Source organism: Myxine glutinosa, chromosome 7 (genome assembly GCF_964187855.1).
Source record: "Myxine glutinosa chromosome 7, kmMyxGlut1.1, whole genome shotgun sequence".
NCBI classification, from domain to species: domain Eukaryota; kingdom Metazoa; phylum Chordata; class Myxini; order Myxiniformes; family Myxinidae; genus Myxine; species Myxine glutinosa.
In genome coordinates this window covers 49,022,032-49,046,244 of record NC_136267.1, presented here as the reverse complement: position 1 = coordinate 49,046,244, position 24,213 = coordinate 49,022,032, and the positions used below count along the sequence as shown (strand labels likewise).

The window sequence follows — 24,213 nt, the reverse complement described above, 5'->3', positions numbered from 1 at the left end:
ACAGATACACAGAGACACAGAGAGACAGAGACACAGAGAGACAGAGACACAGAGACAGAGACACACAGACAGAGACACACAGAGAAACACAGAGAGACACAGAGAAACACAGAGAGACACAGAGACACACAGAGAGACAGAGACACAGAGAGACAGAGACACAGATACACAGAGACACACAGAGACACAGAGACACAGAGACACAGATACACAGAGACACAGATACACAGAGACACAGAGACACAGAGACACAGAGACACGGAGACAGAGACACACAGACAGAGACACACAGAGAAACACAGAGAGACATAGAGACACACAGAGAGACACAGAGACACACAGAGAGACAGAGACACACAGAGAGACACAGAGAGACAGCGAAAAAAAAGAGAGATAAGTAGAAGACAGACAACATCAGATGCTCTTAACTCAGATTATGGTTTGCATAATGATTTTTCAAAGGGCACATGACCTTCGACCTTTCACTCGTTGAATGCAACGAATCAGTTAATCTCTGTATTACAGTCCATACTTGTGCCAATAAATATATGGATAAGTATTCCTTTATTCTGCTCACCCTATAATAGTAGGAAAAGGTTCAGAGATAAAGGGACTGATGGGACACCCTGTAGGTAATGTCCTTAGGAGATCATGGAAGACAACAGGTCATATACCAAGTTTGACAGGAGGCCCATAAAAGGGAAAGAGGGCCAACTTGTTGACAGATCTAGCCATAAGAACCCGATGTCCACCAATAGTTGGTACAATGGTATGACAGAGTCCGAGCCGTGCTTGTTGCCAAAAACGAATGAACACCCCATTAGAAATCAAATCTGTTAGGTATTGATAATCCTGCATATGTTTCTTACCTTTCCGATAATTTTGCAATATGCTACAGAACCATGCTGGAGCAAAGATGGATAAAAGCAAAGGCCAAAACAAGACTGCAATGTGAAAACGAAATTCCACGATGATAACTCCACTTGCCATTTTAGAACCCTTTAACAAATCCCTAAAGACACTAAAGATTTGTATATATACTTTAAAAGGAGCTGTGTGTGTGCGCGTATGAGTTCCACCCATTGGTTGAACAGTTCTCCTGACTCCACCCAAAATTTATAAACTACAGCCGCCAATTTAGGAACCATTTGGAAACACCCTTTAGAATCCTATACAACAACAACAACAACAACATGCATTTTAAGGCCATTTTCCCTGCTAGAGCGGGGGTTAGCCTTGTGGTCCCCATGACGATCTTCTCCATTTTGCCCTATTTTCTGCATCTCTCCTTGTTAACCCCCTTGCCCGCATTTCTTCTTCGACCATCTTTCGCCAAGTCTTTCTCGGTCTTCCCCGTCCTCTACTTCCTTCTACATTAACTTCCATCACTCTTCTCAACCAGTCACTTTCATCCTTCCTCAATACATGACCAAACCATCTCAACCTGTTCCTCTTCACAGCATCAATCACAGGCAATATTCCCATGATCTTTCGCAATTCATCATTTGTCTACCTCTCTCTCAACGATACTCCGCACATCCACCGAACCATTCGCATTTCCACCCTTTCCAGCCTTCGTTGCTGCTCTACGTTCATTACCCATGTCTCGCTCCCATAAATCATAACACTTCTCACACATGCAGCATACACCTTTCCCTTCAGCTTCAACGACACTCCCCTCCTCATCAGCACGCCACTCAGTTCCCCAAACTTCTTCCATGCACATCTCACTCCAGCAACCGTTGCCGAGTCTGATCCACCTTCTCCATTGAGCATGTCTCCGAGGTAACAAAATGTTTTCACACCTTCCAGCTTCACGCCGTCTCCAAGATCCAACTCAACATTTCCTCCATCTGCAGCTCCCTCTGTGCACACCTTACATTTGAATGTAGCTGCCACACTGGCTAATGACCCTCTTTAGAATCTAAAAACTACTTTAGAATCCTATAGAAAAACTCTTTTGAATTTACCCTTTATAATCATTTCGAATTACCCTTTCTCTCAAGCAGCACTTTTACTGTGGAGGTTACGCATGTTTGCTATTATTTCTGACTATCTTCTCTTAAAATTGTGATGGGATTCTGTGAAGCTGATGATAGCATGATAGGGGAGCAGAAGGAAGAGGAGGATGGGACAGTTGGGAGGGGGAGGTTGAGGCTTTTTTGTTGAGTTGTCAGAATTGCATGTGTGAGGTCACTTGCCGGAAAATGTAATTGTGTGTGGATGGGTGTGCGTGCATCACTGTGGTGTGGTTAGAGTGGTGGTGATACAATCGCCCTATGGGTAATACGCGAGTTACACAGAATGCAGCAGAGGGTGCTCATTCTCCAGAGTTCTACAAGAGACAAAAATTACGTAAAGTACAAACTGAGTAGTAATTTGGACTCGGTCATTGAAGTTAGAGCCACGAACCTCTTACTTGTGTTATTTTATCTTTCCAAAATGAATGCAGACCACAGATGCCAGGGGGCATCAAGGAACCATACGTGATCTCCGTGTACATTGATCGGCCACTGCTCATCGGAGGAAAGAAATTCGACCTTCGACTCTACGTCCTGGTCACGTCTTATAGACCTCTCAAAGCCTACATGTCAGAAGTAGCTCCCACTCCTTACACTTTATTTCAGTTACGTCTTCTTCCATCCAGTATACGACAGTATTTTCTATATAGCCTCTTCATCTCGATGTTATTCCTTCTTCGTCAACTTTATTCTAATTTGACACCGGATTATTGTTTTGTCATCTCCACGTGCTTCCTGGCACTCATTCTTCACTAAAGTGAAGCAAAAAGCACCTTCAACAAGTAAAGATCACAATTTACAATAAGTAAGGAAACACACCGTGGAATCTATAGCATCCACCAGTCAATGCTAGTAGTAGGGACACCCAGCTTAAAGTTCATGCGAGGGATGACGCACCTTGTGATGCAATGCCCCGCCGCCCCGCCTGCAAAGCTCCAATAAGACGGGATTGAACCCAGACAGGTCAAAGGAAAGTTTGTTACCTCTGCTGTACCATTCTGTTGGACTAATGTAATACACCTGTCTAGGGTTAAACGGGCATCCCATCTGCCAGCATTAATTGGTGGATGTTAAAGACCCCATGGTTTCCTTTGTGAAGAGTAGGCAAGTTATCGCCGGCACCATGAGCAAATTCCTAATTCCTGCCCTAACCAGCAGAGGGAATTGCATTAGTGAAACAGCTGTGCCCTCAGCCAATTAGGCTACCCCAATACCCCATAGTCTTGTGTTGCATACAAAAAAGAAGAGCTCCAGAAGAAGAAGAAGCTTTGTCACCACCCCCCTCCCCCTCCTCATCCTGATGCTCACCTTGATGTTTGCCACCTAGATCCTGATGCTCACCTTTATGTTTGCCACCTATATCCTGATGCTCACCTTTATGTTTGCTATCTATATCCTGATGCTCACCTTTATGTTTGCCATCTATATCCCGATGCTCACCTTTATGTTTGCCATCTATATCCTGATGCTCACCTTTATGTTTGCCATCTATATCCTGATGCTCACCTTTATGTTTGCCACCTATATCCTGATGCTCACCTTTATGTTTGCCATCTATATCCTGATGCTCACCTTTATGTTTGCCATCTATATCCCGATGCTCACCTTTATGTTTGCCATCTATATCCTGATGCTCACCTTTATGTTTGCCATCTATATCCTGATGCTCACCTTTATGTTTGCCATCTATATCCCGATGCTCACCTTTATGTTTGCCATCTATATCCTGATGCTCACCTTTATGTTTGCCATCTATATCCTGATGCTCACCTTTATGTTTGCCACCTATATCCTGATGCTCACCTTTATGTTTGCCATCTATATCCTGATGCTCACCTTTATGTTTGCCATCTATATCCCGATGCTCACCTTTATGTTTGCCATCTATATCCTGATGCTCACCTTTATGTTTGCCATCTATATCCTGATGTTCACCTTTATGTTTGCCAACTAGATCCTGATGCTCACCTTTATGTTTGCCATCTATATCCTGATGCTCACCTTTATATTTGCCACCTATATCCTGATGCTCACCTTTATATTTGCCATCTATATCCTGATGCTCACATTTATGTTTGCCACCTATATCCTGATGTTCACCTTTATGTTTGCCAGCTAGATCCTGATGCTCACCTTTATGTTTGCCATCTCTATCCAGATGCTCACCTTTATATTTGCCACCTATATCCTGATGCTCACCTTTATGTTTGCCACCTATATCCTGATGCTCACCTTTGTTTGCCACCTAGATCCTGATGCTCACCTTTATGTTTGCCATCTATATCCTGATCACCTTTATGTTTGCCACCTATATCCTGATGCTCACCTTTATGTTTGCCATCTATATCCTGATCACCTTTATGTTTGCCATCTATATCCTTTCACCCATTATCAGTATATCATTATCAGTTTCTTTCACCCATTCTGCTCCCTGGTTTACCCCTGAACTCCGCCTGATGAAAACTCGTGCTCGCCAACTTGAAAGACTCCGCAATAAAACAGGTCTCACAATTCACTCCCAGGCCTACAAGGACCACATACAGCACTACAAAGATGCCCTCTCCCGCGTCCGCTCCGCCTACTACTCTCAAATTATCCACTCTGGCTCTGGAAACCCAAAAGCACTCTTCTCGACAATAAACAAACTCCTCCGCCCCCTGAACACCACCACCCAGTCATTCACAGTAGACAACTGCATCTCCTTCCTTTCATTCTTCCAAAGCAAAATTGACAACATCGACAACAGCTTAACCACCAACGCACCCGCTCCCCCTCAAACCACCTGCCCCCCCTTATCCTGCCAACCCCTGTCTCAGTTCTCCCCAGTCTCCCCTACTGACCTCTCTGAACTCCTCATAGGAATGAAAACTGCCACCTGCACTCTTGACCCCATCCCCTCCAGCTTTGTCAAGGCCTCCCTTCCTGCTCTCTCTCCACTTATCACTGCAACAATAAACTCCTCCCTGTCTACAGGCATCGTCCCACCATCCCTCAAAATTGCTGCTGTTACCCCCATTCTGAAAAAACCTGGACTAAACCCTGACACCCTAAATAACTTCAGACCCATCTCCAACCTACCCTTTCTGTCAAAAGTTTTGGAACGCGCTGTAGCCACTCAACTCAAACATCACCTCTCTGCCAATGACCTGTATGAAACATTCCAATCCGGATTCCGCTCCAACCACAGTACTGAAACTGCTCTCCTCAAAATCACCAACGACCTTCTCCTCTCCTCTGACGCTGGCAACGTCAACATTCTCATCCTCCTCGACCTCAGCGCCCCCTTTGACACCATCAATCACACCATCCTCCTCACCCGACTTGAAACCACCTTTAACATTACCGGCACTGCCCTCTCTTGGATTAAATCATACCTCTCTGACAGACGTCAGTTCATCTCCATCAATAACTGCAAATCCCCCACTGCTCCCCTCCCCCAAGGTGTCCCCCAAGGTTCAGTTCTTGGCCCCCTCCTCTTCATCCTGTACCTGTCCCCCCTTGGTCACTTAATCCACCGTCATGGTCTCCAATTCCACTGCTTCGCCGATGACATCCAGCTTTTCATCTCCACAAAGTCAATCTCCACCGCCACCCACTCTATCCTGACAAACTGCATCACTGAAATAAAATCCTGGCTTCAAATAAACTTCCTCAAACTTAACTATGATAAATCTGAAATAATCATCATTGGCCAAAAAACACTCACCAAATCCACCCATAACTTTGCCCTCAACATCGACGGTTTCCCAGTATCCACCTCCTCTCACATCCGGAATCTTGGCGTCATCTTTGACCAAACCCTCTCCTTCGACAAATACACTAAACAGATCACAAAGACAGCCTTCTTTCACCTGAAAAACATCGCCCGTCTCCGTCCATCCCTCTCCTCCACGGCTGCAGAAACCCTCATCCACGCCTTCATCACCTCCCGCCTGGACTACTGCAACAGCCTCCTCTATGGTTCACCCTCAACAATCATCAATAAACTCCAATACATTCAGAACTCCGCTGCCCGTCTACTCACCCATTTCCAGACCCGTGACCACATCACCCCCGTCCTTTATAACCTTCACTGGCTCCCCATCCCCCAGAGAATCCAGTACAAAATCCTCCTCTTGACCTACAAAGCCCTCCATAACCTGGCCCCATCCTACCTGACTGACCTCCTCTCCAGACACACTCCCACCCGCAACCTCCGCTCTGCTGGTACCAACCTCCTGACCCCCCCCCCCCATCCGGACCAAATTCAGATCCTGGGGGGACAGGGCCTTCTCCATCGCTGCTCCCACCCTCTGGAACTCACTACCTCAAACCATCAGAGACTCCTCCTCACTCACCACATTCAAAACATCACTCAAGACCCACCTGTTCAACACTGCATTCAACATTTAACCCACAGCATTTAACCCCTGACTATCTCTTCTCCTTCTAGTCCGGCAGATAAGCTAAATATAGCATAACAATTGTGCATTTTGTGAGGAAAGCACCAAATTTGGCACACTAGTAGACTATCATATTGTTATGAATTTGGTAATGCAACATCTAGAGCTAGGTAGATCTGAATAGGTAGGTATTCGGCTGTCGTGACAGGGACTCTACATGTAATAAGTTATTGATGTTCAGGCGGTTGTCGGGGTAAGATGTATGAGTGTGGATCTACCTGGAGATTCGAGTGTTAAATAGTGAGGGATTAAAGGTAACGCCCCTGTGAGTATCACCTAGTAATCAAACCTTTGTCCTTTATGGCACTGCAAACCACATAAACATTAGTTAGGTCCTTAGCGCAACATTAAATAATCCCCTTTCCCTGACAAGGACTTCGTATTAAATTGACAGGAAACCAGGTCAAAAACACCACCACAATTGGCCGCCACCGTGTACACCTCCAAAGGCCTAAAAACCTGGCCGGCACGTGTTATGCCAGGACCGCAGGGTCGCGTAACGGGGGAGATGTCAGGAGTCGCGGGAGGCTTTGATTGGCTGAGGAGTGCGCAATGTGACGTCATCGGCCACCAATATAGGCGACGGTCGGACGCCATTTTCAGGAGTTGAGTTGATTTCGTGGCAGACGCAGGCAGGCACCAGAGAGTTGAGCGGTGGTGGAGAGTTGGAGAGGACACGCCATTCCAGTCGCAGTTCGAGTGCAGTTCGGGTTGTAGGGAGTCGCAGGAGACACACGAGAGCACACCCAGTTGGCACTGAGCAGTTCGTTGGCACTTGGCTGCCAGCACTCCCGCGTCGAGTCGAGTGGAGTTGAAAGGAGTCCTTCCTGTCCCTGGTCAAGTGGAGCCGCTGGCCTGCGTCGGACGCGTGGTGCTTGGAGCGAGGGGCCTCGTGGTGTGCGATCGGGCCGGAAGGAGCGGTGCTGGACACCAACAATACAAGACGACAAAGACAGATAAGCCCGATCTCCGCGTATATTTTGAACGACGGGACGTGTTATTTTCGTGATTAATCTCCCTCGTTTGTGTTTGCTGTCAGTCGTGTGGGGACGTCCCGATTTAGGTTTATTAGAGTTATTAGATTTACCGGCGGGCTTTTTCACTGGCTTTACTTTTCCTAATAAACCCTTATATTACTTTTTGTACATAATATCTGAACGCAGTTTTCCTGGGTGTTTGATTTTAATAGATAAGGTTGCGGAGCCTTCGCTGCGGCCCGCCATTCCGCGCGTTGGTGTTGAACTTGAGTCCGCCATTGAGTGTTCGCCTCGGGAGTTAAAGTCTCGCAAATCGGTCATCCGTAACTGTGGTGTTAATCACGGTTACGCGACAAGTGGTGTCAGGAGTGGGATTTGAACCCGTCGGACAAATTTTTTTTGTCCGCGGCGAGACATCGACACGGTCGGACAAATTTTTTTGTCCGCGGGGCGACATCGACACGGTCGGGCGTACATTGCGCCCGACGTTCGAACGCAAAATTGTTATAGGCGAGGCGGAGAAATTTAGTAATCAATTGGGCATACGGAGCGCGATATCGCGTCTTCGTCAAATTTAAATTGTGTTACTGGAATTATTAAAATAAATACGCGCGCGGGAAACAATCTTCCGGAAAGCGGATGTCGGAAATTGACGAGATGGAAGTACGCAGCGAGGCCTCCGTCAGCGTCGGGAGTGAGCCGGAAATGGGGGATAAGGAGGATAGCGTTGGAACTTTCCCCGCCGCTGGGACGGCCCCGATAGATCTCCAGACCATAGTAAATTTAATAAATGCTCAGAGGGCCGAGGGTGAGCGAAACCTTGCAGAAATTCGGGGAGACATGAGGGCTCAGAGGGAGCGATTGGAGAACCAAATGGAGGTAATGAGGGACGAAGCGAGGGCTCGGAGTGAAAAATTGGGGGCAAGGAGGGACGAAGCGAGGGCTCGGAGTGAAAAAAGGGGGGCTCAGGAGCCGGGAATGGCAAAATTGGGAATTGCACAGGGAATGGCAATTGAAGTAAATGGGGAGACCGCAGGTCCACAGGTGGATGGGGAATGTCCACAGGTGGATGGGGAATGTCCACAGGTGGATGAGGAATGTGTACAGGTAGAGGGGGAATGCCTGCAGGTAAACGTGGAGAGTCCACAGGTGAGCGGGGAAGGAAATTTGGAATGTGAGAGTTGTAATGGGGAATGTTTCCCACATTCTGGCCTGGTTGTTTATCGGGACCGTGTGGATGTCACAACACCCCAACCGGGGGATGAATTTGGAATTGTGCAGCACCAGGGCGGTGGTGCGGAGCAAGAGGGGGTAGAGTTTTTGGGGGTCCATGCGATAGAGCCGGACCGGGTATTTATTGGGGATATTGATCAAAGCCTGGCGGGGCCAGGAATGATTTCTAATGATGATGATGAGGATGATTTGATCCAGCGGCTGGAGACCTGTGACAGTCCCATGGAGGTAGAGCTTGTTCAGGCCCAAAGGAGTCTGGGGGAAGAGGTGAGTTGGTCCGAGGAGGTGGTTGGAATGACCGAGGGGACGCTCACTGTACACTGCTATTTGGAAACAGAGGCTCCAAAATTGGACAACCAGTTGGGGGAGTGTGTTGGCTCCGGGCTGGATTTGGATCTTGGAGGATCGGGAGATAGAGCTTCTGGAGATTTGGTCCCTGTAGGGAATTTGGATCAACTGCAGGGAGGGGCAGAACAACCGGTGGTAGAGGTTGTTCCCTGCAGCTGCGGGTTGGCAATGGGAATGAAAATTTGTAAAATAAAATGTAAAATAAAATTACAATGGGAAATTGATTTGGAGCAGCCATGGTGGGGATTGGTCCCCGGGCTGCGGGATTTGGACATGGAGAGGTCATGGGTGATGGCCTCGGGCAAAAGTTGCCCCTTTCAAAATTTGGGTATGCCGGCCAGCTGGGGGGCTGTGATGGCGAGATTTGGACGTGGGGTCCAGCCTTGGGTGTCGAGGTACGACCTGGGTCCCACGGGGGGTCTGGTGGAGTGTGGCGTCCCTTGTCCGTCGGGGCGCCGTCCGAGCTGGTGGCTCGGGCCGGCAGGGTCACCGGACCCTGGTGGGGGTTAAGACCTCCAGGGAGGTCCGAGGTGGTTTCTCAAGCCTGGGATGGCAAATATTGAGGACCACTAGGGGGAGGTGTTGTGGGTCGCGCTTTGGTGGTGGCACCGCAGATGGCCAGCTTGGGCCTGATGTAGTGATCACCCGGGCATGCGACCTGACACCCTCTCCCTGAGACTCTGGGACAACCAGCATGTGGTGACCTGGCATGGTGGTTGGTCTATGGACGCGGGTCAAACCGAATGGACAGGGATGGAGATAGCCTGCCGGACAACCATTGGGGCATCTGTGGAACGTGATGGTGTGAGCGACCTTCCACAGATGCTCCGTTGTGATTTATGGACTCTCGGGTTGGGAAGAGAGCCATGGGGATGTGAATCGGGAGATGTGTAACGACGAGCCGAGCATATGGGCCATGCTCGGCTGGCATGTGTATGGCAAAGCATCCTTCTTTGGTGAGGTGAGTGAAATGTGACAAATGGTTGGCATGGGTAATCTGTGGGTTAGATGCAAATTTAAGGGTGGATTGTGAAATGCCATGGTGGACACTGTATAGTGACGCCATTATTGATCCAGGTGTGTAGACCAAAGTGTTGGAGGCTGTGATTAAATTAATAGGGTAGCAAGACACAGCTTTCAACTGGTTGCGGGGGCAACTGTGCTGATATTTGGGACGCGGGATGATGGGGATGTAGTTGTGTAGCCTGAGGGTCAACGTGGTGCCGTGCGTGTCCGAGGTGTGTGGACCATGTCTTCTGGGTGGGTCTCCTGGTGGAGCATGGCTGTTGACTGGACCTTGGTGTGGTCAAGTGTGGGTGAGCACTGGGGGGGGGCTGCAGTTCTGTAGTCGGACTGGGGGATGATGGGGAGGTGCAGGGGACGTGGCTGTAGGGATGCCACGCACTGCGACCGTGCCCCCCAGGGCCGAGGTTGTGTGTGCGGTAGTGTGTGTTGTGGCAGCAAGTGCTCACCACATTGGCCAGCTGGGGCTGCTGCAGCTGTGTTCCTCGCAGGGGGGCTGAAGGATGGATGGTGGGTCGCACCCTTATGGACACTCATGGGCCATGTTGGCGTTTTGACTGCTCACCTTGTCCCGGTGACCCTTGCACGGTAGAGGTGCAGAGCTGTCGTGGCCACAGGTAGTTGTGTAGTGATGATCACCGTTGGATGCGGATCCACATACCTGCCAGTGTAGTGGGGACAAAAGAGAAATTTGGAAGGATTTGGTAGGCCCAATGTGAAATTTGGGGAATTGTATGGGTGGATTGCACTTTGAACCTGACCAACCTGCAACTACCTGCACTTGAGGTGAGTGTTTTGAGGAGTACTGTCCCAGGCTTCAGGATTTGCTTTGGGAAATTGGGGACATGTAATTTGGAGTTGGGAGGCGGGTGAGAGTGATGACATGGCCGGTGAGGGGATGGAATGGGAGCCACAGTGTCTTGTGGGTGGCGTATGTTTTTGTATTGTGGTTAGGTGTTTTGATGTGGTCGTGAGAGTGGAACCTGGAGAGTGAGTGATGATTATTGGAGATAATGAGGGGCGATAATTGTGCTTTTGGAAATGTACTTTTGGGAAGATGTGATGGTTTAAATGTGAACTGGGGGGATTTCACATGTAGCAGGCCATGGCAAGCCTTGTAACACCTTTTACACCATCTATGGAATTGTACTGAATTGTGCTGAGTTGTGTGGAGAATTGAATGGCAGTGGGGGAGGAAGTGTGTTTTGGGGTCTTGTGGGTGGGGAAGGTGTGTGTGTCCGCAGGTACAGAGCAAGCTCTGAGGAGCGATGCCTGCGGGCCCCCCTCTGCGGCAATTACCCCTGGCAGCCGGTGGTAACTGGAAATTGGAGCTCGTCGGTGGAGGGTCTGGTTGGGCGCCGCGGGGTGAGGAAGTCCCCCGGTGACCCGTGTTGCTGCGCGAAAGCAGGAGGCAAAGGAGCCTGGTGTGTGTGGAGACCCTCACCGGCGAGGTAACGGCGGAAAGGGGCTGTTGGGCTGTCATGGGGCCAAGAGGTAAAGGGGGGGGGGCAATGAACTTGTAAGTCGGTTGACTTGTTTTTGGGACTGCGGGCACCACAGCCTGATGCGCCCCCACCATCTTTTGTGCGGTACCTCCCCGCTGCCTAGTTGAGGAATGCACACACACGTGAATGACATCAATGCCATGGTCCTGCAGGGGGGTGTATTGAAGAAGAACCTTATTGATTTTTGAAATGCCTTGATGACCTATGGAATGAGAATGAGTGGTTAAGGGGTCTGTGTAGCATGAATGTGGGCGAAATCCACCGAGCCGTGTCACTCACCTGTAACATCTGGACAGGGCCGTGGAAAATTTAGGGGGATGCATTGGGGATGGCCCCGCAGGTAAGGTTGAGTCTTGTGGCATCCACCGGGGGACGCGGTCTGTAGACCGGGGTATGTACAAAGGTTAGAGTTTTGAGTTTTGGAAAGATGGTTAAGTTTTGTGGTTAAGTTAGTGTTGTGTGTTGTTGTTTCCTCCCTCCACAGGAACAACGAAGAAGATGTACATACTTGCATGATGGTTAAGGGGTTCAGCATGTTAAGGAAGTGTAGGTAGGTAGTCCGACTCACTTCCCACAGCCCTTCCTGATTTATTTCATAGGTTAATTAAGTGTGTGACAGTAAGTGTTAAGGCTGGAATGGTAGCCCTGCGGTGAACCTTGCAGGAGCTACGGTTCCAGGGGGGGGGCTGTGTTATGAATTTGGTAATGCAACATCTAGAGCTAGGTAGATCTGAATAGGTAGGTATTCGGCTGTCGTGACAGGGACTCTACATGTAATAAGTTATTGATGTTCAGGCGGTTGTCGGGGTAAGATGTATGAGTGTGGATCTACCTGGAGATTCGAGTGTTAAATAGTGAGGGATTAAAGGTAACGCCCCTGTGAGTATCACCTAGTAATCAAACCTTTGTCCTTTATGGCACTGCAAACCACATAAACATTAGTTAGGTCCTTAGCGCAACATTAAATAATCCCCTTTCCCTGACAAGGACTTCGTATTAAATTGACAGGAAACCAGGTCAAAAACACCACCACAATTGGCCGCCACCGTGTACACCTCCAAAGGCCTAAAAACCTGGCCGGCACGTGTTATGCCAGGACCGCAGGGTCGCGTAACGGGGGAGATGTCAGGAGTCGCGGGAGGCTTTGATTGGCTGAGGAGTGCGCAATGTGACGTCATCGGCCACCAATATAGGCGACGGTCGGACGCCATTTTCAGGAGTTGAGTTGATTTCGTGGCAGACGCAGGCAGGCACCAGAGAGTTGAGCGGTGGTGGAGAGTTGGAGAGGACACGCCATTCCAGTCGCAGTTCGAGTGCAGTTCGGGTTGTAGGGAGTCGCAGGAGACACACGAGAGCACACCCAGTTGGCACTGAGCAGTTCGTTGGCACTTGGCTGCCAGCACTCCCGCGTCGAGTCGAGTGGAGTTGAAAGGAGTCCTTCCTGTCCCTGGTCAAGTGGAGCCGCTGGCCTGCGTCGGACGCGTGGTGCTTGGAGCGAGGGGCCTCGTGGTGTGCGATCGGGCCGGAAGGAGCGGTGCTGGACACCAACAATACAAGACGACAAAGACAGATAAGCCCGATCTCCGCGTATATTTTGAACGACGGGACGTGTTATTTTCGTGATTAATCTCCCTCGTTTGTGTTTGCTGTCAGTCGTGTGGGGACGTCCCGATTTAGGTTTATTAGAGTTATTAGATTTACCGGCGGGCTTTTTCACTGGCTTTACTTTTCCTAATAAACCCTTATATTACTTTTTGTACATAATATCTGAACGCAGTTTTCCTGGGTGTTTGATTTTAATAGATAAGGTTGCGGAGCCTTCGCTGCGGCCCGCCATTCCGCGCGTTGGTGTTGAACTTGAGTCCGCCATTGAGTGTTCGCCTCGGGAGTTAAAGTCTCGCAAATCGGTCATCCGTAACTGTGGTGTTAATCACGGTTACGCGACAATATTATGAAAAGATCTGGATATTGGGCCATCTCAGATTCAGAGATTTGATTTTTGCAAGATTTGCAGATTTTGCAGATTTGCAAGCTGAGATTGCAACGCCAGGGACGGCCGACTCCTTCCTGCGAGCTGCCCACGTCACCCGCACAAGAAGAGCTCATCAAATCACTGCAGCGGCACTGCACATCCTGCAACACCGTGCGTATGAACGCCACTGTATGACATATGCTGATGATGCAGAAGACCTGCCTGAGTTCGAAGACCGGTGTCACCAGAGAGGAGAAGACATTCCCAACTTTCAGTACTGGGCAACTGTGCTGGAACTAGAGATGTTGGTACTGGTCTACGTGCGTTCTCTGCGGCAGGCTTCATTCACGATGTACCTTGATGCCCTGACGGAACTGGTCCCGTGGTACCATGCCTTAGACCACACACACTATGCCAGGTGGATCCCTGTTCACCTGAGGGACATGGTTGCACTCCCAATGAAGCACCCAGATGTAGCCAGAGAATTCAGGGCTGGCAACTTCACTGTACAGAAGACGAAGAAGGTGTTCTCTTCGATCCCAATCGAATCGAAATCTTGCAAAAATCTAATCTCTGAATTTGAGATGGCCCAATATCCAGATCTTTTCATAATATGATAGTCTACTAGTGTGCCAAATTTGGTGCTTTCCTCACAAAATGCACAATTGTTATGCTAAGTTGCCCCACTATTCCTTTTGCTTTGATTATTTACCTATTGATTTTTGTCTTTTTGCACTTGGTTTTTGTACTCTGTCAAAGCACCTTTGGGCTTCTTGAAAAGCGCTATATAAAATAAATGTATTATTATTATTATTATTATATCCTGATGTTCACCTTTATATTTGCCATCTATATCCTGATGTTCACCTTTATATTTGCCACCTATATCCTGATGCTCACCTTTATGTTTGCCACCTATATCCTGATGCTCACCTTTATGTTTGCCACCTATATCCTGATGCTCACCTTTATGTTTGCCATCTATATCCTGATGTTCACCTTTATATTTGCCACCTATATCCTGATGCTCACCTTTATATTTGCCACCTACATCCTGATGCTCACCTTTATGTTTGCCACCTATATCCTGATGCTCACCTTTATATTTGCCACCTATATCCTGATGCTCACCTTTATATTTGCCACCTATATCCTGATGTTCACCTTTATGTTTGCCACCTATATCCTGATGCTCACCTTTATGTTTGCCACCTATATCCTGATGCTCACCTTTATATTTGCCACCTATATCCTGATGCTCACCTTTATGTTTGCCATCTATATCCTGATGTTCACCTTTATATTTGCCACCTATATCCTGATGCTCACCTTTATGTTTGCCACCTATATCCTGATGCTCACCTTTATATTTGCCACCTATATCCTGATGCTCACCTTTATGTTTGCCACCTATATTCTGATGTTCCCCTTTATGTTTGCCACCTATATCCTGATGCTCACCTTTATGTTTGCCACCTATACCCTGATGCTCCCCTTTATGTTTGCCACCTATACCCTGATGCTCCCCTTTATGTTTGCCACCTATACCCTGATGCTCCCCTTTATGTTTGCCACCTATATCCTGATGCTCACCTTTATGTTTGCCACCTATACCCTGATGCTCCCCTTTATGTTTGCCACCTATATCCTGATGCTCACCTTTGTTTGCCACCTATATCCTGATGCTCCCCTTTATGTTTGCCACCTATACCCTGATGCTCCCCTTTATGTTTGCCACCTATATCCTGATGCTCACCTTTATGTTTGCCACCTAAACCCTGATGCTCCCCTTTATGTTTGCCACCTATATCCTGATGCTCCCCTTTATGTTTGCCACCTATATCCTGATGCTCACCTTTATGTTTGCCACCTATACCCTGATGCTCCCCTTTATGTTTGCCACCTATATCCTGATGCTCACCTTTATGTTTGCCACCTATATCCTGATGCTCCCCTTTATGTTTGCCACCTATATCCTGATGTTCACCTTTATGTTTGCCACCTATATCCTGATGTTCACCTTTATGTTTCCCTTCCCCCAGTATAGAATTGAATTCATCTTTAACACTGAGAATCTCACTAGATTTTACTTACTTCAGAATACTCTGAATGCCCCATAGAAGAGTTCTATTTTTTCATGTATAGTGGGGGGGCCAATGTTTTCCCGTTGAATTCAAATGTTAATTTGTGGACACTGGTTGGGTTGTCTTTAGGGATGATAGAAGTTGTAGAAAAAATATGTCTCCATTTTTTTCAAGTTCTTTATAGCGGCCATTTTGGATTATCAAAATGGCGTTTGTTGAAAACCGAAATTGTCATTATCTTGGCTTCTAAATGACCTAGAGTGTTAATTTTGGTGTCCAAATGTACATATTTGCGGATACTTAATCCAATAAACACACATTTATACACCTACATATGATCAAAAGGGTTCTTATGGCAGCCATCTTGGATTTTCACGCACTTATGCCAACACATATATATATTTTTTTCCATCATTTTCACTTCTAAATCACATAAAGGCTGGACTTTAGTGTTCAAATGTACACTTATAATGTCTTTGTGCAATATTTTTAGTTGGCAGTGTTCATTGTTACATTGAAGGATCTCCATCCTCCTCATCATCAGTGTTATCGATTCCCATGGGGAATTCGATCGATAACAATCGATAACATTCCCATGTTATCGATTCCCTCCAGGACTTCGTTTGACTCGAGGACAGCTAGCATGTTGTTCTGCGCGCTTGTCATCTCCTCTCGGTTGTGTAGATGACAGCTCTGGGCAACCTGTTGTGCTGACTGGGTACATGGGCCCCTCAGATGGGGATGCTCTTGGAAGAATTCGTCCACATAGAGGTCGAAGAGGGCTTGGACAGTGGTGATGTGGGCCTCCAAAGCCCTCTTCATGTGCTTGGCTTCCAGTATTTGTCTGGTCGTTGTTGGGCCATAGATATCAGCCTCAGACCAAGCCTCGTCAAGACCACTGTCCTCTATGGCATTCCCAGCAGCCCTCAGTGCAGCCATCACAGTGTGCATCTCCCCTAGTCGCAGTACCCACTTGCCTTTGCAGTCATCTCTGGTCATCTCCAGCTGTTTGGCTCGCTCATACAGGGCCATGTCTAAGGTGATCACTGTCTTCCTATCGGGACCCATGACCATGCAGTTGATTTGCTGTGTCTGTTTCAAGACTGTTATCAGTGTTTGCCATTCATGGGCTGGTGCTGCTACCAATGGCAGGGCGTTGACCTCTGTCAGAGGCTTCGAAGAGGAGAGCAGTGAGTTGTAGGCTGTCCAAGTTGGGATATCGTGATGCTTGATCCTACTGCCAGGTGGTTGTTTTGGATCGTGGACGAGTGACCCAACAGGGTCAGCATGCTGGGGTTCTGCAGCTTGCAGCTGGTCATCTGGTGGGATGATGTCGTCTTGTACGTCCTCAGCTTCAGCTGTTCGCATGATTGTGCGTGAAAGTAGCCACACTGTGTCCGTCGCAGAGTACGGCTTGGTGACATCTGGGTTTGACCGTGTCTTGAAGCTATACGTGGTACCTGTGGCAGATTGTTTGTTTGGTGCTTGGCAAGGAACAAAGTCTGGAGCAGTCAGAACCTTGAGTGAGCGGTGTCTGGCCTTTCGGTCATGTAGTGTCTGTGTTCTATGTTCATCTGTGGAGGGTGCATGTTCCCGTCGTTGGTAGAGTGCCCAGGCTGTAGCATGGAGTGTCCGCTTCCCATCAGGTGTGTCTTCATTGAAGTCACTGTTGTCCACTGCAAAGAAGACAAACGTCCCTATGCGCATGGTTCTTGGAAAGTATACACCCTGTTCTGTCGTAGACTCTATGACTGAGTTGGCCAGCTGTGTCTCCAACCGCAAGATCCGACTATAATCAACAGACAGACCGAACCCATGCAGGAAATCCAGAAGCTTCTTGTTTCTGGTGGACTGATGGACTACAATGGCAACGGCAAGCTGCTGTGGCCATTCTAAGCGATGGCGGAATGGTGCATCTGGCTCTTTGGGCTTGTACGTGACTTGGCGTTTTGACTTGTAGCCGTACATGATGTTCTGACTGATGGTTATAACATCTCGATGAATAGTGGCTGAGCGCATAGTCTCTGGCTCAATGCTCGTGGCTGGTCCTTCCAGTAGCCAGCGGAGGAAAGCATAGAGTACTTTGGGTACATGCTTTTCAGCATCATCAGTGTTCATTTCTCCTTCAAATTGCCATGGGTGCTTGTTCTGACAAGCAATGGCACTGCGGAGAACAGAGGCACTCTCAAACAGTTGTTCGATGTTTTTTTCATTTGTCTTCGTCATTGCATCTTCGACAGCTGCATCACGCACGGCAGTGGAGAATACACAGTCTGACTCGTTTCGACGTTTTGGTTTCATGAAGTGAACGTCATCAATGTGAGAGTTCATTTTCTCCTTCATGCCTTGGGTAGTAGGTGATGGGACATTGTGCACACCATTATTGTCAAGAATCCTGGAGTAAACCGACTTCAGGTCAGACATGTTGAGAATTTCACCAGCTTGGAGTAGAGAGCGAACAAGGCTGACAAACTCAATGTCTGCGGCTATTTTGATAACATTAGTTTCTTGCAGTATGTGTTCTTTGTCATCACTTGATGTCCCACTCTTGGGAGCACGTTGGACATTCTGCACCCAGCATGGGAGATGATACTTGACGTCGATCGCATGAGCATCATGTGCACTGATGGCAGCACTCAGCTGAACTTTCCACTTGTGGTTGCTGCCTTCTTCAACAGCTTTCTTCAGCTGTTTACCTGCGTTGAACGTGCATACAACATGTACACTTTCCTTAGTGACCTCTTGACAGAAGAAACAAAGGTCTCTGTTGAATGGAGTTGATGATGAACGTGTGAAGCGAAGAGTCTCGTCTTGCGTAGAACCTGAGGTACTTGCAGCGGCAGGTGCAGAAGAAGGACGTCCACACCTCTTATGAAGATGCTGGGTGTCGCCATGTTCGCAGGCTTTCTGGTGGCGAACTCTAGCACGCTCCAGGTGAGCAGTGTTGCATGTAGATCCATAACATGCCCGGTGCCACTTTGCTTTATTGTTCCTCAAGTCAGTGGCAGTGAAACAGCTTAATCGTTCGCTGATCTGTTTGAAGTCGGCATCACCATATCGTGCCCTCTCCTGGATGAACTGGAGAAACTTTGCATATGAGCCCAGTGCTGGCTCAGTCACTAGTGCACCTTGGGGATCCTGGCACTGAATGCAAAGTGTGAAATCAGTTTCTTTCTTGGTTTTCTTGCTTTTTGGCTCCATCATAGCTCAGGGTCACGAATCTGGAACATACAAATAACAAATAACAATTAAGATAGATGTGCATTAAGTTAGATTTTGGACACTGGTTCGGCTGTGCCATAAAAACCTATTTTTATCCCTTGTAGGTTATTAAAGAAGGTTTCATTCAATTCTCTATCCCCAAAAATGTACAACTGGACACCAGAATCGAAACTCTAGGTCATTTAGAAGCCAAGATAATGGAATTTTACGTTTTCGACATCCGCCATTTTGAAAATCCAAAATGGCCGCCATAAAGAACTTGAAACAATTGGAGACATATTTTTTCTAGAACTTATATCATCCCTAAAGACAGCCCAACCAGTGTCCAAAAATTAACAAGCAATTTCACCGGGCATTTCAATCTGCTACATTGGCCCCCCCACTGAAGATGCAATGACGAAGACAAATGAAAAAAACATCGAACAACTGTTTGAGAGTGCCTCTGTTCTCCGCAGTGCCATTGCTTGTCAGAACAAGCACCCATGGCAATTTGAAGGAGAAATGAACACTGATGATGCTGAAAAGCATGTACCCAAAGTACTCTATGCTTTCCTCCGCTGGCTACTGGAAGGACCAGCCACGAGCATTGAGCCAGAGACTATGCGCTCAGCCACTATTCATCGAGATGTTATAACCATCAGTCAGAACATCATGTACGGCTACAAGTCAAAACGCCAAGTCACGTACAAGCCCAAAGAGCCAGATGCACCATTCCGCCATCGCTTAGAATGGCCACAGCAGCTTGCCGTTGCCATTGTAGTCCATCAGTCCACCAGAAACAAGAAGCTTCTGGATTTCCTGCATGGGTTCGGTCTGTCTGTTGATTATAGTCGGATCTTGCGGTTGGAGACACAGCTGGCCAACTCAGTCATAGAGTCTACGACAGAACAGGGTGTATACTTTCCAAGAACCATGCGCATAGGGACGTTTGTCTTCTTTGCAGTGGACAACAGTGACTTCAATGAAGACACACCTGATGGGAAGCGGACACTCCATGCTACAGCCTGGGCACTCTACCAACGACGGGAACATGCACCCTCCACAGATGAACATAGAACACAGACACTACATGACCGAAAGGCCAGACACCGCTCACTCAAGGTTCTGACTGCTCCAGACTTTGTTCCTTGCCAAGCACCAAACAAACAATCTGCCACAGGTACCACGTATAGCTTCAAGACACGGTCAAACCCAGATGTCACCAAGCCGTACTCTGCGACGGACACAGTGTGGCTACTTTCACGCACAATCATGCGAACAGCTGAAGCTGAGGACGTACAAGACGACATCATCCCACCAGATGACCAGCTGCAAGCTGCAGAACCCCAGCATGCTGACCCTGTTGGGTCACTCGTCCACGATCCAAAACAACCACCTGGCAGTAGGATCAAGCATCACGATATCCCAACTTGGACAGCCTACAACTCACTGCTCTCCTCTTCGAAGCCTCTGACAGAGGTCAACGCCCTGCCATTGGTAGCAGCACCAGCCCATGAATGGCAAACACTGATAACAGTCTTGAAACAGACACAGCAAATCAACTGCATGGTCATGGGTCCCGATAGGAAGACAGTGATCACCTTAGACATGGCCCTGTATGAGCGAGCCAAACAGCTGGAGATGACCAGAGATGACTGCAAAGGCAAGTGGGTACTGCGACTAGGGGAGATGCACACTGTGATGGCTGCACTGAGGGCTGCTGGGAATGCCATAGAGGACAGTGGTCTTGACGAGGCTTGGTCTGAGGCTGATATCTATGGCCCAACAACGACCAGACAAATACTGGAAGCCAAGCACATGAAGAGGGCTTTGGAGGCCCACATCACCACTGTCCAAGCCCTCTTCGACCTCTATGTGGACGAATTCTTCCAAGAGCATCCCCATCTGAGGGGCCCATGTACCCAGTCAGCACAACAGGTTGCCCAGAGCTGTCATCTACACAACCGAGAGGAGATGACAAGCGCGCAGAACAACATGCTAGCTGTCCTCGAGTCAAACGAAGTCCTGGAGGGAATCGATAACATGGGAATGTTATCGATTGTTATCGATCGAATTCCCCATGGGAATCGATAACACTGATGATGAGGAGGATGGAGATCCTTCAATGTAACAATGAACACTGCCAACTAAAAATATTGCACAAAGACATTATAAGTGTACATTTGAACACTAAAGTCCAGCCTTTATGTGATTTAGAAGTGAAAATGATGGAAAAAAATATATATATGTGTTGGCATAAGTGCGTGAAAATCCAAGATGGCTGCCATAAGAACCCTTTTGATCATATGTAGGTGTATAAATGTGTGTTTATTGGATTAAGTATCCGCAAATATGTACATTTGGACACCAAAATTAACACTCTAGGTCATTTAGAAGCCAAGATAATGACAATTTCGGTTTTCAACAAACGCCATTTTGATAATCCAAAATGGCCGCTATAAAGAACTTGAAAAAAATGGAGACATATTTTTTCTACAACTTCTATCATCCCTAAAGACAACCCAACCAGTGTCCACAAATTAACATTTGAATTCAACGGGAAAACATTGGCCCCCCCCACTACTTCGACAGCTGCATCACGCACGGCAGTGGAGAATACACAGTCTGACTCGTTTCGACGTTTTGGTTTCATGAAGTGAACGTCATCAATGTGAGAGTTCATTTTCTCCTTCATGCCTTGGGTAGTAGGTGATGGGACATTGTGCACACCATTATTGTCAAGAATCCTGGAGTAAACCGACTTCAGGTCAGACATGTTGAGAATTTCACCAGCTTGGAGTAGAGAGCGAACAAGGCTGACAAACTCAATGTCTGCGGCTATTTTGATAACATTAGTTTCTTGCAGTATGTGTTCTTTGTCATCACTTGATGTCCCACTCTTGGGAGCACGTTGGACATTCTGCACCCAGCATGGGAGATGATACTTGACGTCGATCGCTTGAGCATCATGTGCACTGATGGCAGCACTCAGCTGAACTTTCCACTTGTGGTTGCTGCCTTCTTCAACAGCTTTCTTCAGCTGTTTACCTGCGTTGAACGTGCATACAACATGTACACTTTCCTTAGTGACCTCTTGACAGAAGAAACAAAGGTCTCTGTTGAATGGAGTTGATGATGAACGTGTGAAGCGAAGAGTCTCGTCTTGCGTAGAACCTGAGGTACTTGCAGCGGCAGGTGCAGAAGAAGGACGTCCACACCTCTTATGAAGATGCTGGGTGTCGCCATGTTCGCAGGCTTTCTGGTGGCGAACTCTAGCACGCTCCAGGTGAGCAGTGTTGCATGTAGATCCATAACATGCCCGGTGCCACTTTGCTTTATTGTTCCTCAAGTCAGTGGCAGTGAAACAGCTTAATCGTTCGCTGATCTGTTTGAAGTCGGCATCACCATATCGTGCCCTCTCCTGGATGAACTGGAGAAACTTTGCATATGAGCCCAGTGCTGGCTCAGTCACTAGTGCACCTTGGGGATCCTGGCACTGAATGCAAAGTGTGAAATCAGTTTCTTTCTTGGTTTTCTTGCTTTTTGGCTCCATCATAGCTCAGGGTCACGAATCTGGAACATACAAATAACAAATAACAATTAAGATAGATGTGCATTAAGTTAGATTTTGGACACTGGTTCGGCTGTGCCATAAAAACCTATTTTTATCCCTTGTAGGTTATTAAAGAAGGTTTCATTCAATTCTCTATCCCCAAAAATGTACAACTGGACACCAGAATCGAAACTCTAGGTCATTTAGAAGCCAAGATAATGGAATTTTACGTTTTCGACATCCGCCATTTTGAAAATCCAAAATGGCCGCCATAAAGAACTTGAAACAATTGGAGACATATTTTTTCTAGAACTTATATCATCCCTAAAGACAGCCCAACCAGTGTCCAAAAATTAACAAGCAATTTCACCGGGCATTTCAATCTGCTACATTGGCCCCCCCACTAGTAGGTGAAACATGAGGTAAAGATCAGATAAGAGTAATTCACTTATTTATTTTTTTTGTAAACTTTCTTGGTCTTACACTTTAAAGTGGTACCAACCCCGCTTATCACCATAACATCTATTCGTCTTTGTAATCGTGTCCCTTCGTAACCTTTACCCTCTAACCCCCTCAATTACCCCCCAGTTACAGGCTCGGCTTTTGCCGATTCTGCTCTGTGCGATATTCCCCTGGACCAAGCGAGTTGGACAACGTCTACGTCCATCTCACCAACGTGTCTATCCAGAGGCACGGGGTCGGTGCCTCTTAACCCTTCACATATAGAATGCACCATTGTGTTTAACCCACCATTCGCTCACCCACCCAGACATTGACGTGCGCTCCCGTCCCAGGACAAATACAACAGCGTTCATGGTGGAAAGTGGACTTTGGGAAGTCTGAGGCTGTATCTTGAGAGCACACGTGGAACATGCGCAACCGAGCAGCTCTTCCTCGACATGCACTGGCTCATTCTACATTCCCTTAAAGCCGTGGCCGTACGTACCATGTTTATAGCTGAGCTTTTCCCCATTACTGCCTCAGTAGGAACTCTACTTTGGAAATCACATCACATCCCTCTGTCCATCCAACTCCTACCGATTTGTCCAATTTTCTCACATCCCAAAGTTTTAACCCTTTCTTCTTTCCTCATACGAACAGAGTGTAATGACGAGTGACCGACACTGTTTTGAATGTTACGGCTATGACATCATCATTGACGAGAATTTCAAGCCTTGGCTTATAGAGGTGAGTGATGTGTTGATCACCAAATCGCTGTCATTGAAGTGGTCTCTCGACTGCAGCTCCTATTTACCGACTTGACCTCATTGTTTCTACAGGTAAATGCATCCCCCTCTCTCTCTGCCACAACCACCAATGATCGCATCCTCAAGTTTCACCTTATCAATGATACCTTGAATGTAGTTGCACCAGAAGGGCAACTCCCAGATCCACGTGCACCTCCACAAACCCTGACTCCTGGCATGCTGGGAGGTTATGACCTTCTGTAAGTTCATTTCCCTGAAGCACCAGTAGTCTCTAACTCTGCCCCGCTTTCTGAGTAACGATAGAGATCCATAACTGAATAATCATTTCCATCTTCTCTTCTCCTTTAGATACAATGAGGAGTTGGCCATTCAAAACGGTGTTTGTGAGCGGGAATGGACACGGAGAGGGAAAAGCCGTTATGGCCGTGCCCATGAGGCAGGCCGGCCTAGCCATGTACAGTGGAAATAAAGGAAGATTGCATGAGGTAAAGGTCTCTTTGCCTGCTGAGCCTGTCTGAATAAGGACATTAGCACTTTGTGGTTACTGAAAGGCCATTGTTAAGTTTTCTTCCCGACACAAATAAAAAGATCCTTACTGTCTGTCTTTGTCTGAAGTACGCCCATTGCCAAGCATTCTTCCCACTTT

General features: G+C 47.6%; 1 protein-coding gene across 6 annotated transcripts in view; it reads left to right on the top strand.

Moving 5' to 3' along the window:
* The window catches only part of TTLL1 (TTL family tubulin polyglutamylase complex subunit L1), a 45,997-nt gene that overhangs the window by 20,292 nt on the left and 1,492 nt on the right, over positions 1-24,213 (top strand). For 4 of the 6 annotated variants that reach the window (XM_068122272.2, XM_068122274.2, XM_068122276.2 and 1 more), the window contains exons 5-10: positions 2,453-2,590; positions 22,948-23,056; positions 23,154-23,297; positions 23,461-23,547; positions 23,640-23,806; positions 23,916-24,167. In XM_068122272.2, the coding sequence (XP_067978373.2) occupies positions 2,453-2,590; positions 22,948-23,056; positions 23,154-23,297; positions 23,461-23,547; positions 23,640-23,806; positions 23,916-24,036 (766 nt within the window). In that variant the 3' untranslated portion in view covers positions 24,037-24,167. Of the gene's footprint in view, positions 1-2,452; positions 2,591-22,947; positions 23,057-23,153; positions 23,298-23,460; positions 23,548-23,639; positions 23,807-23,915; positions 24,168-24,213 lie in introns of those variants that run through there. The other 2 variants (XM_068122270.2, XM_068122271.2) reach the window with 1 other exon arrangement.